Below are 14,880 nucleotides of genomic sequence, written 5' to 3'. Positions count from 1 at the left end.
TGAATGTTGCTCATGGGTTCAAAAGGTTGGGGATCCCTGATCTTATGGATGGCTATAGCGATAACCAAATTCTGATATTTTCTTCTTCCATATTTGGCGCCGCATTGAAAATCATCCTTCCAAATAAGTTAGCAATTGATGTCATATAAATTTATATATGTAATGTTTATGAGTGGGCTGTTGATGTTCCATTGATAAGGTATGTAAATCCAAGTCTAAACCTGGCCATACACAAGGAGATCCACTCATCTTGCCAAACGAATGGATCTTTTCCCCGATATGCCCACCAACGGCAGGATTAGATTGGGTAATCTGAACATTCGGCCCTAGGGCCAAAACAATCGGATTACTACAGGGAGCAATGGGCTTCGACGTTTCAGTCGCCGAAAAAAGAAACCTTCCCGATCGATATCGTGGCCAGATATCGATCAGGAAGACCCGACGGAAGCCCCTATACACAGGCAGATAAAATGCCGAGTTAGTCTAAAGGACCGATATCGGCAACGTTATCTGCCCGTGTATGGCCACCTTAATACAACAGTGTTTGATGTGATGCCATTAAAATTCTTAGTAGTCAAGGAAAGCAAATGAGTAGAGAAATTACATTATCATTTCTCCACTGCATGAAGCTCTTGTTCCAGTCGAGATATAGTAGACTTCATGGAATGTTCCATAGCTGGTTCTACTGTACAGGGCACTTTGCATGTGTATTAAGGGTTGTGTAGTGTATTATTTTCAGATAACCTACTGACTTCTATGAATTTTTTATAGTGGTTATATTGATGACATTTTCAATTAGAGAACTCGAAAAAAAAAGTTTGTTTTTTATCAAAACCTGCTCGTCTGTGGGGTTCATGTCTTTCTTTTTTCTTTTTACTAAATAAAAAACATACTAAAGACCAGGCATTAAAGGAAAACTGACCTTATTTACATACAGGGATTTATATCTTGTCTTCGTCATGGCCAAACCTTATATTTTCCTACTGTCTATTGGCATTACCCAGATACGGGTATGGGATCTATTATCCAGATTGCTCGGGATCTGAGGCTTTCTGAGGGGTTTTGCTGTAATTTTTATTACCATACCTTAATTAATTCAGTAAGAATTATTTATATCTTAGTTTGGGTCAAGTACAAGCTACTGTTTTATTATTACACAGAAAAAGGAAATCATCATTATTTGATTAAAATGAGTTGATGGGATATGGCCTTCCCATAATTTGGAGCTTTTTGGATAATGAGTTTCCAGATAAGGGATCCCATACTTGTACCAGAAGAGCACTGGCTAGATTTCTGGACTTAGTTTGACTAACCCATAAGTTCAAGACATAAGCAACCCTGTATTTATGGATGTTTTTTGTTTATGTTAAAGCAGCAATATGTCATTATAATGGGGAAACATAATGTATTTTCATTGCTTTATCCAGCAACAATGTTTTTTAGGGTTCATTTAAAACTCCAATGGTCTCCTTTTCTTTATGCAATATGGCTGCTTGTTAGCTTGATCTTCTTGTTAATGGATATATTTCTCTAGGGACCTTAAACTGGACAATATTCTTCTGGATGCAGAAGGTCACTGCAAACTGGCCGACTTTGGGATGTGTAAGGAAGGAATATTGAATGGCGTCACTACAACCACCTTCTGCGGAACGCCAGATTACATAGCTCCCGAGGTATGTGTTTTCTATACATTATCTGGTTTGGCAGCCGCCATTCTAAATATACAACTCCCCCTCCCACCGTCCGACAATAACATCATCTTATTTAGTGAGGCGCACGTGTGTTCTAAGTTTTCCCTTTGCAATCGCCGCAAATACTCCATTAATATTCAATACTTAAAGAATTACAAATAAATATTTCTATGTTTCCATGACAAGGAAAATATTAACTTCAGAATCTCAATAGTAACTGAAAGGCCTTCGTAACCGCCAACTGTATTTGTTTCCCGTCGCATCTTATGCCGACACGTCAAGGCCTGTTATTATTAACATCATTATTAACATCCATTTAATAATGGAAAAGTAATTACTTATTTACAGACCAGTTAATGCACTGCCTCACAGGATCACGTCAAGGAAAGTATAAGCAACTAAACGAGGCGCTCGCGTAACCAGATTAGAAGATTTCCATTGGTTTACGCTGAAGGAAAGGTCCAGTGTTTGAAGGCAAAAAACACCCTCCACTTTTCAGCCATTTAATCTTCCTGCCTTTCTGCTCCACTGGGTTAAACTTTGAGAAAAAGAACAAGGCGAACTGTAAATAAATCCCTATTAGGTTAATAATTAAAATATTGACCCCTGGCCCTTTCTCTTGTTATCCACGGACTTCTGTACCATTACTGTTTGATGTCAATTCCCTGGAAATATGTGTCTATGAACTAGGCACCACATAACAGCTGTTTGCCAATACGAAATACTTAAAATAATGGGAAAGGATGGGACCTGTTATCCAGAATTCACAGAACCTGGGGTTTTCTAGATAAGGGCGGGATCTTTCTGTAATTTGGATCTTCATTCTTTAAGTCTACTAGAAAATCCTGTAAACATTAAATAAACCCAATAGGCTGGTTTTGCCTCCAATAAGGATTAATTATATCTTAGTTGGGATCAAGTACAAGCGACTGTTTTATTATTACACAGAAAAAGGAAATCATTTTTGATTTTTATTTGGATTATTTGATGAAAATTTAGTCTATTGGAGATGGCCTTCCTGTAATTTGGAGCTTTACGGCTAGGGATGCAAACGAATCCACTATTTGGGACTTGGCCGAATTCTTGGTGAAATTTGCATATGCAAATTAGGGTCAGGAAAGGAAAAAGTGGAAGAAATTCTTCTTTTGTGACGAAAAGTCATGTGATTTCCCTACCAGCCCCTAATTTACATATGCAAATTAGGATTCGTATTTGGTTACGCCAGGCACAAGGATACAGTTGAAATCGAATTCTGCTGAAAAAAGCCGAATCCCAAACCGAATCCTATTTACGGCTAACGGATCCCATTCCTGGTCAGGTTTTGGATAATCGATGGTAGAAAACACAAGTTCCTTAATTGCACTGCATTGTGCAGTTGTAATGCCCTGTTTAAACAAAAACATATTATTTTTTAACTTCTTTAATTTGGTTTCCATTTTTTTTAATTTCTTTTTCAAGTTAAAAACTTGAGCTCAGTCATTTCAATTCATTCTGTCGAACAAAAGCCGCTCAAATGAAGCCGCGTTTCAGCCAAGGACTCCAGAGCTCACACTTATTCATTCTCAAGCGGATATTTTACATTCTCTTGTGTATTTCACTTTCGAGTGTGTCACAGCCTGTAGTGTGCCAAGAAACACTGCGCTGAGATTAACCAGGGCACAATATATGCTACTGCCTTTTCCCGTCTACATAAATGTAACTTTGTGAGATGTTTGACTTGTTTATCAAAATCACTATAGTCAACCCGCGGTCGTACTTATGAAGAATTTTTACTTCATAAAATGAATTGGTTATAAAAAGTGCTATTCAATGTGAGTTGTGTTTTGCCCTCACTGGGGTATTATTCAATAGGATTTGTTGGAGTTCAGTGGATTTATATACAGGGGTGGAAGGTATTTACGGAGAACCTTTCGCTTTCCTTTTTTTCTATAATAATAAAAAAGTAGCTTGTACTTGATCCCAACTAAGATTTAATTAATCCTTATTGGAGGCAAAACCAGCCTATTGGGTTTATTTCATGTTTATATGATTTTCTAGTAGATTTAAGGTATGAAGATCCAAATTATGGAAAGATCCAGTATCCGGAAAACCCCAGGTACTGAGCATTCTGGATAACATGCCCCATACCTGTACTTGATCCCAACTAAGATATAATTAATCCTTATTGGAGGCAAAACCAGCCTATTTAAAGTTCAGATCATTATTTAGCAGACTTAAAAGTACTGGTATGGTATCCGTTATCCAGAAACCTGTTATCCAGAAACATCCAGGTTATAGGAAGGTCGTCTCCCACGGACTTCATTTTCAAATAATTTAAATTTTAAAAAATTCTTACCTTTTTCTGTGTAATAATAAAACAGTCGCTTGTACTTGATCCCAACTAAGATATAATTAATCCTTATTGGAAGCAAAACCAGCCTATTGGGTTTATTTAATGTTTATATGATTTTCTAGTAGACTAGATCCAAAGTACGGAAAGATCCATTATCTGGAAAACCCCAGGTCCTGAGCATTCTGGATAACAGTTCCCATTACTTCCTTTTTTATTATTATTATAAAAGGTCTATGTTTTAAATTATAATGTCAAATTACATTTCAATAAATAACTAAAGTTGGGTCGAATGTAATCCAAAAAATTTGTAACTGGGCAACAAAAACTGATTTTTATTTATTAAATTTTTTTGGATTATATTGGTTACAGTTTTGGTTATTTATTTTGTTGGCTTTCCCCAAAGGGACCTTATGGGGAGAAGTGACTGTAGATACTTTGTTCTTTGATAATAACCACTTATGGCTTAAATCTTAAACCCTGATATCTACAGTGACCTTTTAATCCATTTTGTATTAGAACCTATAGAGTGTCACATGATTTATTTGTGAAATTACATTTCACCCAATGACTTTAGACCAGTGGACCAATGGCAACTAAAAGTTGACTACGGTTTGGTCCCTGAATATGCAATATCCAATCATTGACTCACTCCTTGAAACTAGTGAAATGCTGGGATTCTGGAAGCTAATGATGTGTGTGGGTCATGGAAAACTCAACCCACACCCGACCCTAACCCTCAAAATGTCGCCATCGTAGGACCGGCACCAAACTCTTTACACTACTTCTGTGCATGCCTCTGGTTCCAAGACACAGAATCTTTGAGAGCAGTGGAGGCATGTACTTCCCTAGTTTTACCCACACCCAACTCAAACCCTCGAACATTGGCCTTATTTCAACCCAAACCCACCCAACTGGTGGTCAACCCACAGGTCACCTCTGGTTTCAAGTCAACCTGCACATCACTAATGGGAACCATCGTTTCAGTGGAGCCATTCAATATATATAACTTCTTTGGTCATTGTTTAACTATATATTAAAATTAACTTTCTCCTCAATAGATACTTCAAGAGTTGGAATATGGACCATCAGTTGACTGGTGGGCTCTGGGTGTTCTAATGTATGAGATGATGGCCGGTCAACCTCCCTTTGAAGCAGACAATGAAGACGATCTCTTTGAATCCATCCTTCACGATGATGTTCTGTACCCAGTTTGGCTCAGTAAAGAAGCTGTCAGCATTCTGAAAGCAGTAAGTCTCTTGGTTTTTTTGGTTTTTTTTTTTGTTCTTTTTCTTTCCAAAAACTGAAGTTGACTAATACAGAACAGCAACCCCAAAGGGAGTTCAAGCCTAGTTCATAATGCCACTGTTAGGATAATGGGGCCTGGGATAAATTACCCATCTTGTGGGAAAGGAACATAATGTTTGCGTTCTCTGATTTTTTTTGTGTGTGTGTGTGATGTGTAAACCTGAGAATGGAGAACTGTGCAAAATGGGAAGACACAACAAAGGCAGCTTCTGTTATCTGCGCAGCCATTTACAGATTCTGGTGCCTGCCAAGTCAACTGGTAGACTAGGAAATGCTGTTTAGCAATAATAATACAATGTAATTATCGCTAAAGGTAGTGTAGGGTTTCAAGTTGGCATGGCTCCATCCTTTAGGGGCATCACATTGAGATGACGTCCTACTGAAGAGTTGTTATGCTTTTTGAGCGAGTTAAAGTCATTCTTTCATTGCTAAATACGTTTCATAGTGTGCGACTTTCATGTGTTGCTTGACACCAGGAATTATGTGCAAAGCCACACATGATAATGCGATGCTTGGATCAGGTTGTGTGCTGCTGTTAATGAAGAAACCAACGCGTGGTCTGCAGAGGATGTTTTCTTCTTCCCAACGGACAAAAGATTAATATTTAAAGATCTACTATGAAAATAGATACCATGGATGTGTCTCCAAGGGACACTATTATCGTGCTTAATTGTGGTCAGTGCGTGAGAATTCAGACATGTTTTTATATCATTTATATAGTATGAGAAGATATAGGGTGGTAGCCACTCAGCGCCACCCTCATGCCTTCACAACTGGCAGTTTGACAAAAGGTCATTGGAAGGGGAACAAATATAACTTCTTGTCACGTTAGAGACTTAGTCAATGGACCAGACTATTGTACATTAATGATAAAATACAATAATCTCTGCTATAAATTCCAATTGGCCCAGTTGTGGTGGATGGTGAGCATCAGCAATCACCAGTAGAGCTATACGCTGCATGAATTGTACAGAAATCTGTTTTGGTCTGCCATTAAAATTGCTACGCAGAGAGCGTGTTTATCTTCTTAGTTCCAGTTGGTTTATTGCCTGATGAGCTCCATTGGCATCTGTAGGAAAGGCTTGATGATTTATGTATGTAAAGTAAGTTGTGCAATATGATCTATAAGGTAGTGCTGGTCAGAGATAATTAGGGAAGGTTTCATCTGACAGCAAAGTTGAATGGGTTTTCCTAATTGTGTGTTAGTAGAGTATTGTTACCCAGATATAGATGAATTACTGTACATATTATGGATATCTTTATACTAGAAAGCAATCCATGCTTGTAGGGATGTCAAACAGGCATTGTTCTTTTGGTTATGGACTGCTACCGAGAGCACATCTAATTAGACTTCACAGAAAGCCATGTGCTTGAAACCCCTACTTAGACGTGCTAATAGTTTGGAAAAGTAATATGTCTACCTAGTTGCACTTGAATTACACACGGGGGCTGTGAGCAAACCAGCTCTCGATCAGTGTGTAATGGATTTAGTTCCTCCAGGCACTTGGATTGAGCCGAATCCGAATCCTGCTGAAAAAGGCAGAATCTTTGTCGAATCTCGACCAGGAGGTATAGGGGCCCCATGAAGCCCTAATTCATATACAATTTCAATAAAAATTGTTAAAACAGGTCAAACTCAGCCTGAAAAATAATTTAATATCTAGTTAAGCCACTGGATAGAGCTTAAATGTGCTTTTTGGGGGGTTGAACAGTTCATGAAAGGAGGAAGAATTTCATATTTGCATTATCAGCCCCAACATTAGCTGTTAAAGTAATGGCCGAGTGTGGGTGACAACCCTAATATAGAGGCTGGTGGTGCATCAGAATGGACATCTTGTAGAACTGTTTTCATGGTTTCATACCATTTACTCAACCGGCTATTTACTGTAGTTGCCACTTCCCATCCTGGGTAGTATTTTATTATATCAAGACACCATAGACTAGATGAAACATGTGAATGTTATAGGGGTCTTAAACTGTATCCCCAACTGGAGCAGGAGGAAATGAATGATGATCAGTCTCCAGAGATGGACTTGGGTGCCCTGGGCCCACCACCCATCCACTCCTGCTCCACCCACAGCCAAGGCCGCTCCCTCCTTGCTATTAAAGATGGCAGGGAGTGGTGGTAGCTGTGGGCGGCTGGCTTATCGGCAGATGGCAAGTCCCAACAGGTATTGGGGCCCACCGGTACCCTGCCAGTCTCTATAAAACACTCTGTATATGTCTTGACCCTATATAAAGAGCATAAAGACTGGCTAAAAAACTGAAAACATTCTGTGCTTCTCTAGACCTTATTACCTCAGTTATCCTGAAACCTATTATCCATAAAGCTCTGTTACGGGAAGGCCATCTCCCATAGACCCCAAATAATACAAATTTTTAAAAATGATTTCCTCCTTCTCTGTAATAATAAAACAGTCGCTTGTACTTGATCCCAATATATATGTATGAAGATCTCGCCTGTTCCTATGTATTACTCAGTCCCCTTTCTTCATTGGAAGAGAAACATTGGGCAGCGACATTATTAGTAACAAACAAACAAATTAGGCAGCTTGTTGTTCCACTCGGATTGAGAGGAAGCTCTTCCACTTGTTTTCCAATAAGATTCTGGCACAGAAAGACAAAGAGGCTTCCAAGTTTCCAGACAAAGCATTTCATATGAAATAACGCCTCTTCTATAATGCTGTACCAACAAGAATCCCTGTCATTATTTGCTATTTAAATATGCAGCAATTATTCGAAGGTAAGGCGATGAGAGAGTGGCGAGATTAATCCAATAAATGATGTACGGAACAAATAAGCGCAGGATTCGTTTGGGAAACATGAGGCTGACTCAATGCCTATTTAAGTTACCTGGGGGTGGTTGATATTAAGCCAGCATAAAATAGCAGCTTTTTATTTCTTCCATGGAAATATTTATAGTTTATTATGCTATTAAAGTAAATTATCAGTGATTATTAGGCGTGGTGTCGTTTTGCAACTTTACGAGTATCATGTTAAGCACATACACCGTGTATAAGCCGTAAGATGCGCGTCTATAAATGGTGCTGCTCGCGAGTCGTATTAAAAAGATAGAAAAGTTGGTATTTTATTTCAAACCAGGCGTCTGCCTTTATATGGTGGCGGTATTCCGTGGTGATTTCGAATAGTATAATGTTCCCTATAATACACAGAGGCAGGTCTAATAGATAGTAGTTGGTTAATATGGGGACACAATGATCCCACCTGAAGAAGGACACATGGAATCTGTGATCAGGGTTAGATATAATCTATCCACTCATATGCCCACACTTTAGGTTTTAGCACCAGTAGCACTTGCTTAGACCCGACCACTGTTCTGTATTTATAAAGTATTTACAAAAGAACAAGAGTGGCCTAAAAGAAATGAGAGGGAGTATTGACCACACACTGCCATACCACATCATTTGAGAGTCATTGCCCCCTACAACACGCAGAGCCCTCTAGTCATCTATAATAAGTCTGTGCCAGTATTGGTTAAATGGATGGAGACATATTAAAGGAGAAGGAAAGTCTTCTTCCACTTGGGGGTACCAAATGTTGCCATAGATGTAAAACATCTTTTCGTATCGTGAGACCACGATTATCTCGAAACAATAGTTTAAATGTCTGATTTGTCCATCAACTAAAAAGACCATTTCAGGAAAACTGAGGGGAGCTGCCCGCTTGACCCTGCAAATATAGATAGATTGCACTGGCCTGATCTATTTTCCTGTACGATTGTTCGATTCCCACTAACTTCACGATAATTTGACGGATTGGTCGGATTTCGCTAAAATTGGTCGTTCTCCAAAGAAAAATCTTTGCGTCTATGGGGACCTTCAGGCACCTCCAAGTGATTACATTGACTTTCTTGAAACCCCAGGCTTGTGCTCCTGTCAGCAGAAAACTGCACCGGCCCGGGGTTATACCAGTGAGCACCACGGAGTGATCCTCTTCCGTCTTCTTCTTTCTTCAAATTTCCCGGGGCAGATGCATGCGCAGTAGAACGAAATAGCGACTTTTTAGTTAAAGTTGGGCTTTTCACTCTACTGCTCATGTGCAGCCGCGAGAAGAAAGAAGAAGATGGAAGAGGATCACTCTGTGGTGCTCACTGGTATAACCCCAGGCCGGTGCAGTTTTCTGCTGATAGGAGCCTGGGGTTTCAGGTAAATCAATACAATCACTTGGGGTGCCTAACATTTGCCAAGTGGAAGACGACTTTCCTTCTCCTTTAATGCTCCCAAATTAGGCAGAATCCTTATGACATTATGCCTCAGTCTCATGTCTTCTGCTCTGTTCCCTGCATCTCCAACTTACCTTAAAAACCAGGGAGTGGTTTGAAGAGGGCCACCATAAGAATTTTCTGGGTGTCACTTATGTCTTGTCCAAGTGAAAAACTAAAAAATCCGATGGCACACAGAACTGCAGGAAATCTTCCAAATTTTATTTCAAAGCAGAATGCAACGTTTCGGGGAATAAGGGTAGGGACACACTGGGCGATTTGGGGAGATTTAGTCGCCTGGCGACTAATCGCAGCGACTTTTCTTCCGGAATGCCTCCCCTCACTCTGCGCCTGGATAAAATGAAAAGTCGCCGGCGCTAATCACACACGGCGATTCGTTTTCCGAAGTCGCCCGAAGTTGCCTCACGAGGAAACTTCGGGCGACTTCGGAAAACGAATCGCCGCGTGTGATTAGCGCAGGCGATTTTTCATTTTAGCCAGGCGCAGAGCGAGGGGAGGCATTCGGGGAAGATTGGTCGTGGAAAGTCGCGCCGATTAGTCGCCAGGCGACTAAATCTCCCCAAATCGCCCAGTGTGTCCCTACCCTAAAACCCCTTTGTCAACATTGCTTGACAAAGGGGTTTTATTCCCCGAAACGTTGCATTTGCTCTCCGCTTTGAAATAAAATTTGGAAGATTTCCTGCAGTCCTGTGTGCCATCGGATTTTTTTGTGTTGTACCTTATTGTGAGGTGGCGGAGCCTCTACCCTTGTGCACCAGGCGTCTCTTTCATTCTGCAGGGTGTGTGAGGTCCTACACTGCTTTGTCCAAGTGAAACTCACCGGACAGCCCCAATTAGAAATGGGTTACAGGTGGCACTTTTACTGTTACTGTCATTTTGTTGCATAACCGTGACTCATTAATAAATGCAAGGAAAAAAAAGAAAAACAAGCGAGGAGGCACTAATTTCTTACAGTAATAAATGAGCCGATTTGCGCATTTATTGCTTGAGACATTATTAATAGCCGTTGAGATTAGGGAGCTGTGATGGGAGTCACATACCCTCGCTGGCTTGTTGTGTTCTACAGGAAAAGCAGAGGAAGCCACAAGGCGTCTTGCTAACAGGGGATTGGGCTTGAGACTCTTCATTTCCTTACATTGTGCCTGACATTGTGGAGCAGACGCTGGGCTTGTGCCTCCGCTACTTAACCACAGACAAGTCCTTTAAGGCACCGCTCTCTCTAATGGAACCGACCTGAAGACTGAACGGTTCCCTCTGTCTCGGAGGCTTTCCCATTGTATCCGTTCTGCGATCAAGTTGACCTTTTCTAATTTATTGCTTAGTTTTAAAACTCATTTAACGTTGCCGAAACAATTATAAAATGGTAATTTTAGATCTGGATTTGCCGCAGATTAAATACCCATTGCCCACAGTTATCAGCGCTTTCATACGATGCCAATGATAATTCTTCTTACAAGTCGTTTATATAAGAACCATGGATCGGAAGATGGTTCTGTAGAATTCTGTACAGCTGACAAAGGTCCATTGTAATGTAACGGTATGGGATCTGTTATCTGGAAAGCCCTTATCCAGAACTCTCCGAATTACCGAAGGCCCCTAATAATTTTTTAAAGTTCCTTTTTCTGTGTAATAATAAAATAATAGTCCCTTGTGTAATAATATAATCATAGTCCCTTGTACTTGATCCCAACTAAGATATAATTAATCCTTATTGGAAGCAAAACCAGCCTATTGGGTTTATTCAATGTTTCTTGTAGTACAGGTATGGGATCCATTATCCTGAAACCCATTATCCAGAAAGCTCCAATTACGTAAAGACCGTCTCCCATAGACTCCATTTTATCCAAACAATCCAAATTTTTTAAAAATTATTTCATTTTCCTGTGTAATAATAAAACAGTACCTTGTACTTGATCCCAACTAAGATATAATTAATCCTTATTGGAAGAAAAAACAGCCTATTGGCTTTATTTCATGTTTATATGATTTTCTAGTAGACTTAAGGGATGAAGTTCCAAATTACAGAAGGATCAGTTATCCGGAAAACTCCAGGTCCCGAGAACTCTGGATAACAGGTCCCATACTTGTACTTGATCCCAACTAAGATTTAATTAATCCTTATTTTTTTAAACCAGCCTATTGGGTTTATTTAATGTTTATATGATTTTTTAGTAGACTTAGGGGGTTATTTACTACACTCTGATCTGGCTTTTTGGGGTAAAACTCACATTTTGCAGGATTATTATTATTATTTTTTTTTTTTAATACTCAAGATTTATTAAAGCCCATTGCAGGAAAAAGCCTGAATCCGCAGTCTTGCCGAGGTTGTTTATTAGTCAATGGCAGAGGTCTCTATCCTATTTTAAAGTTTCTGTTTCTAAAGTTTCGCTGGAATTAGCCCTGAAAAACCAACCGTTTCGGAGGCCTTCTGGCAAAAATCTGAAAAATTTGGGCTTTTTGGGAAAAAGCTTGAAAAAATTGAGAGATTCATAAAAAAATGTAAGATTCGGGTTTATGCTCGATTTTATCGTGTTTTTACTTTTTTAATAATAAGGTGAAATCGGGTAATTGAGTTTGGTTGTGGTCTTTTATTTAAATAATGAAATAAATTCAGATTTTAGTAAATAACCCTGTTAAAGAATGAAGATCCAAATTACAGGAAGATCCATTATCCTGAAACCCCCATGTCCCAAGCATTCTGGATAACAGGTCCCATACCTGTACAGCCAAACACAGTTACACTGACCAATGTTTATCCTTGTTTTCTTATCATCAGTTTATGACAAAGAATCCCAATAAAAGATTAGGGTGCGTGGCCGCGCAGGGCCTGGAGGAAGCCATCAAGCAACACCCGTTTTTCAAAGAAATCGATTGGGTACTTCTGGAGCAAAGGAAAATCAAGCCTCCTTTCAAACCACGAATTGTAAGTCATGTTTAAATGTTTGATTTCTTGTGACTGTTCATGTAAGTTGCACTCAGACACCAATACAATTAGAGCTGGAGAGATAATACTCACAATTAACAACTGCACCTGTATATTAGCGAAGTCATTAGTACTACGTTATATACACAGATTGAACATTTAGATGCCATAAAGCAAGGCAGGACTGCTGTTTTGGGGGAAGTAAGTAGAGAAAGTCACATGAGTATAATAAAATGCATTTACAAATAGCTTTTCTGCAATAAATATCAATAAAATATCATTACTTATTAGTGATGCACTGAATCCAGGATTCGGTTCGGGATTCGGCCTTTTTCAGCAGGATTCGGAATCGTCTGAATCCTTCTGCCCGTCCGAACCAAATGCAAATAATAATTTGCATATTCAAATTAGGGGTGGAGAGGGAAATTGCATGACTTTTTGTCACAAAACAAGGAAATTATTATTTTATTTTTTTATTTATTATGTACTGTCTCTTTAAAAAATCGACTTCGACCATTTGCCATCTAAAACCTGGCAAATTGCTGTTTTAGCCTATGGGGGACCTCCTAGAACTTTGAATCAAATTCAATTGATTGCGCTATTAATTTGATTAGAAAGATTCGAATACGGACCTATTTGATCGAAAACTGACCTATTCGACCCCAAAAAAACTTTAACTTAATTTCGGTTGGTCTTTTTGAATTCGAATTTCGAAGTTTTTTCAATTCGAAATTCGACCCTTGATAAATATGCCCCTAAAATGAACCTATGCACACACTTCATTGTGTTATGTCATGTTATAGTTGTTATAAGTTCACCTTTAAATTAACTCTTAGTATGACGTAGAGAGGGATATTCTGAGACAATTTGCAATTGGTTTTCATTTTTTATTACTTGTGGTTTTTGACTTATTTAGCTTTTTATTCAGCAACTCCAGTTTCAGCCATCTGGTTGCTAGAGTCCAAATTCCCCTAACAACCATGCACAGATTTAAATAAGAGACTGGAATATGAATAGGAGACACCTGAATAGAAAGAGGAATAATAAAAAGTAACAATAACAATAAATGTGTAGCCTTACAGAGCATTTGTTTTTAGATGGGGTCAGTGACCCCCATTTGAAAGGTGGAAAGAGTCAGAAGAAGGCAGATAATTCAAAAACTATAACTAATGAAGACCAATTGAAAAGTTGCTTAAAACGGGCCATTTTATAACATACTAAAAGGTGAACCACCCCTTTAAGCTTAGATTTGGTCAGGATCTGTTCTAACACAACATCATGAAATCCTTTGGCTGGCAGTTTGTACCTCGTTGGAAGATGCATGGAGGCTGCATTAGGCGCAAGTTTTTCCAAGCAGCGGTGTAGTAACGTGAGACTGACAGATTTTTCTGACCGTTATTCAGAAAGCTTCGAATCACGGGATGTTCGTCTCCCATAGACTCCATTTTATCCAAATAATTCAAATCTTTAGAAATGATTTCCTTTTTCTGTGTAATAATAAAACAGTCGCTTGTACTTGATCCCAACTAAGATATAATTAATCCTTATTGGAGGCAAAACCAGCCTATTGGCTTTATTTCATGTTTATATGATTTTCTAGTAGACTTACAGAAAGATCCCTTATCCAGAAAACCCCAGATCCGGAGAATTCTGGATAACAAGTCCCATATCTGTATATAGATTTTCTGCCATAAAGCAAGAATGGAATGCTGTGTTTCTGCCATAAAGGAAGTCCCATGAGCCCCAGGCAACACAATAATGACACTGAGTTACATAACGTTACACTGTGTTTTCAGACAGAAACAAAAAGTTCATGTTTTGGCAACACAATTGGATGTTTTGCTTTTAGCATCTGTATATTATATTATGTTATATTCTGCCACACTTTGTCTTAACGATTCAATCACCCTTTGTCCTTGGAAAATGAGCCGGTGTTTATCCCGACTGGGTCCAGATTCAAAACACAACAGTGAAGTTCTGCTTATTATTATTTTCTGACTTGTATTAGGATTACGGCAGTGCTCGTGATCCGTCAGTCTGTCCCCTGAGCCTAAAGACACATCAATTCCCACACAACTATTTGTCTCTCCCAGGAAACCAAAAATATTCTCTTCATTGTTTTCTTATGGTGTTCCATGAATTTGCTTTGTACATTTCTGCACCCAACTATTTCCTTCTGCTTCTGGTACATATAATATACTATATATATATATGTGTGTGTTATAATATACTGGACACACATATATATATTTATATACCTCTTATCCAGGATGCTTGAGACCTGGGGCTTTTTGCATAAGGATCTTTCTATAATTTGCCTTAAGTTTACTGAGAAATCATTTAAACATTAATTAAGCTCAATAAGATTGTGTTGCCTCTAATAATG

At 38.9% G+C, this 14,880-nt stretch overlaps 1 protein-coding gene across 7 annotated transcripts in view; it reads left to right on the top strand.

The window, feature by feature from the left end:
* Positions 1-14,880, top strand: part of LOC108716426 (protein kinase C epsilon type) — a 224,538-nt gene that overhangs the window by 197,767 nt on the left and 11,891 nt on the right. For all 7 annotated transcript variants that reach the window (XM_041562500.1, XM_041562499.1, XM_041562501.1 and 4 more), the window contains 3 exons: positions 1,535-1,673; positions 5,082-5,270; positions 12,348-12,494. In XM_041562500.1, coding sequence (XP_041418434.1) covers positions 1,535-1,673; positions 5,082-5,270; positions 12,348-12,494 — 475 coding nt within the window. The remainder of the gene's footprint in view (positions 1-1,534; positions 1,674-5,081; positions 5,271-12,347; positions 12,495-14,880) is intronic.

Source organism: Xenopus laevis, chromosome 5L (genome assembly GCF_017654675.1).
Source record: "Xenopus laevis strain J_2021 chromosome 5L, Xenopus_laevis_v10.1, whole genome shotgun sequence".
In the NCBI taxonomy this organism is placed as follows: domain Eukaryota; kingdom Metazoa; phylum Chordata; class Amphibia; order Anura; family Pipidae; genus Xenopus; species Xenopus laevis.
Note: the sequence above shows the minus strand (reverse complement) of the source record. Positions and strands in the feature narration are given on the sequence as shown.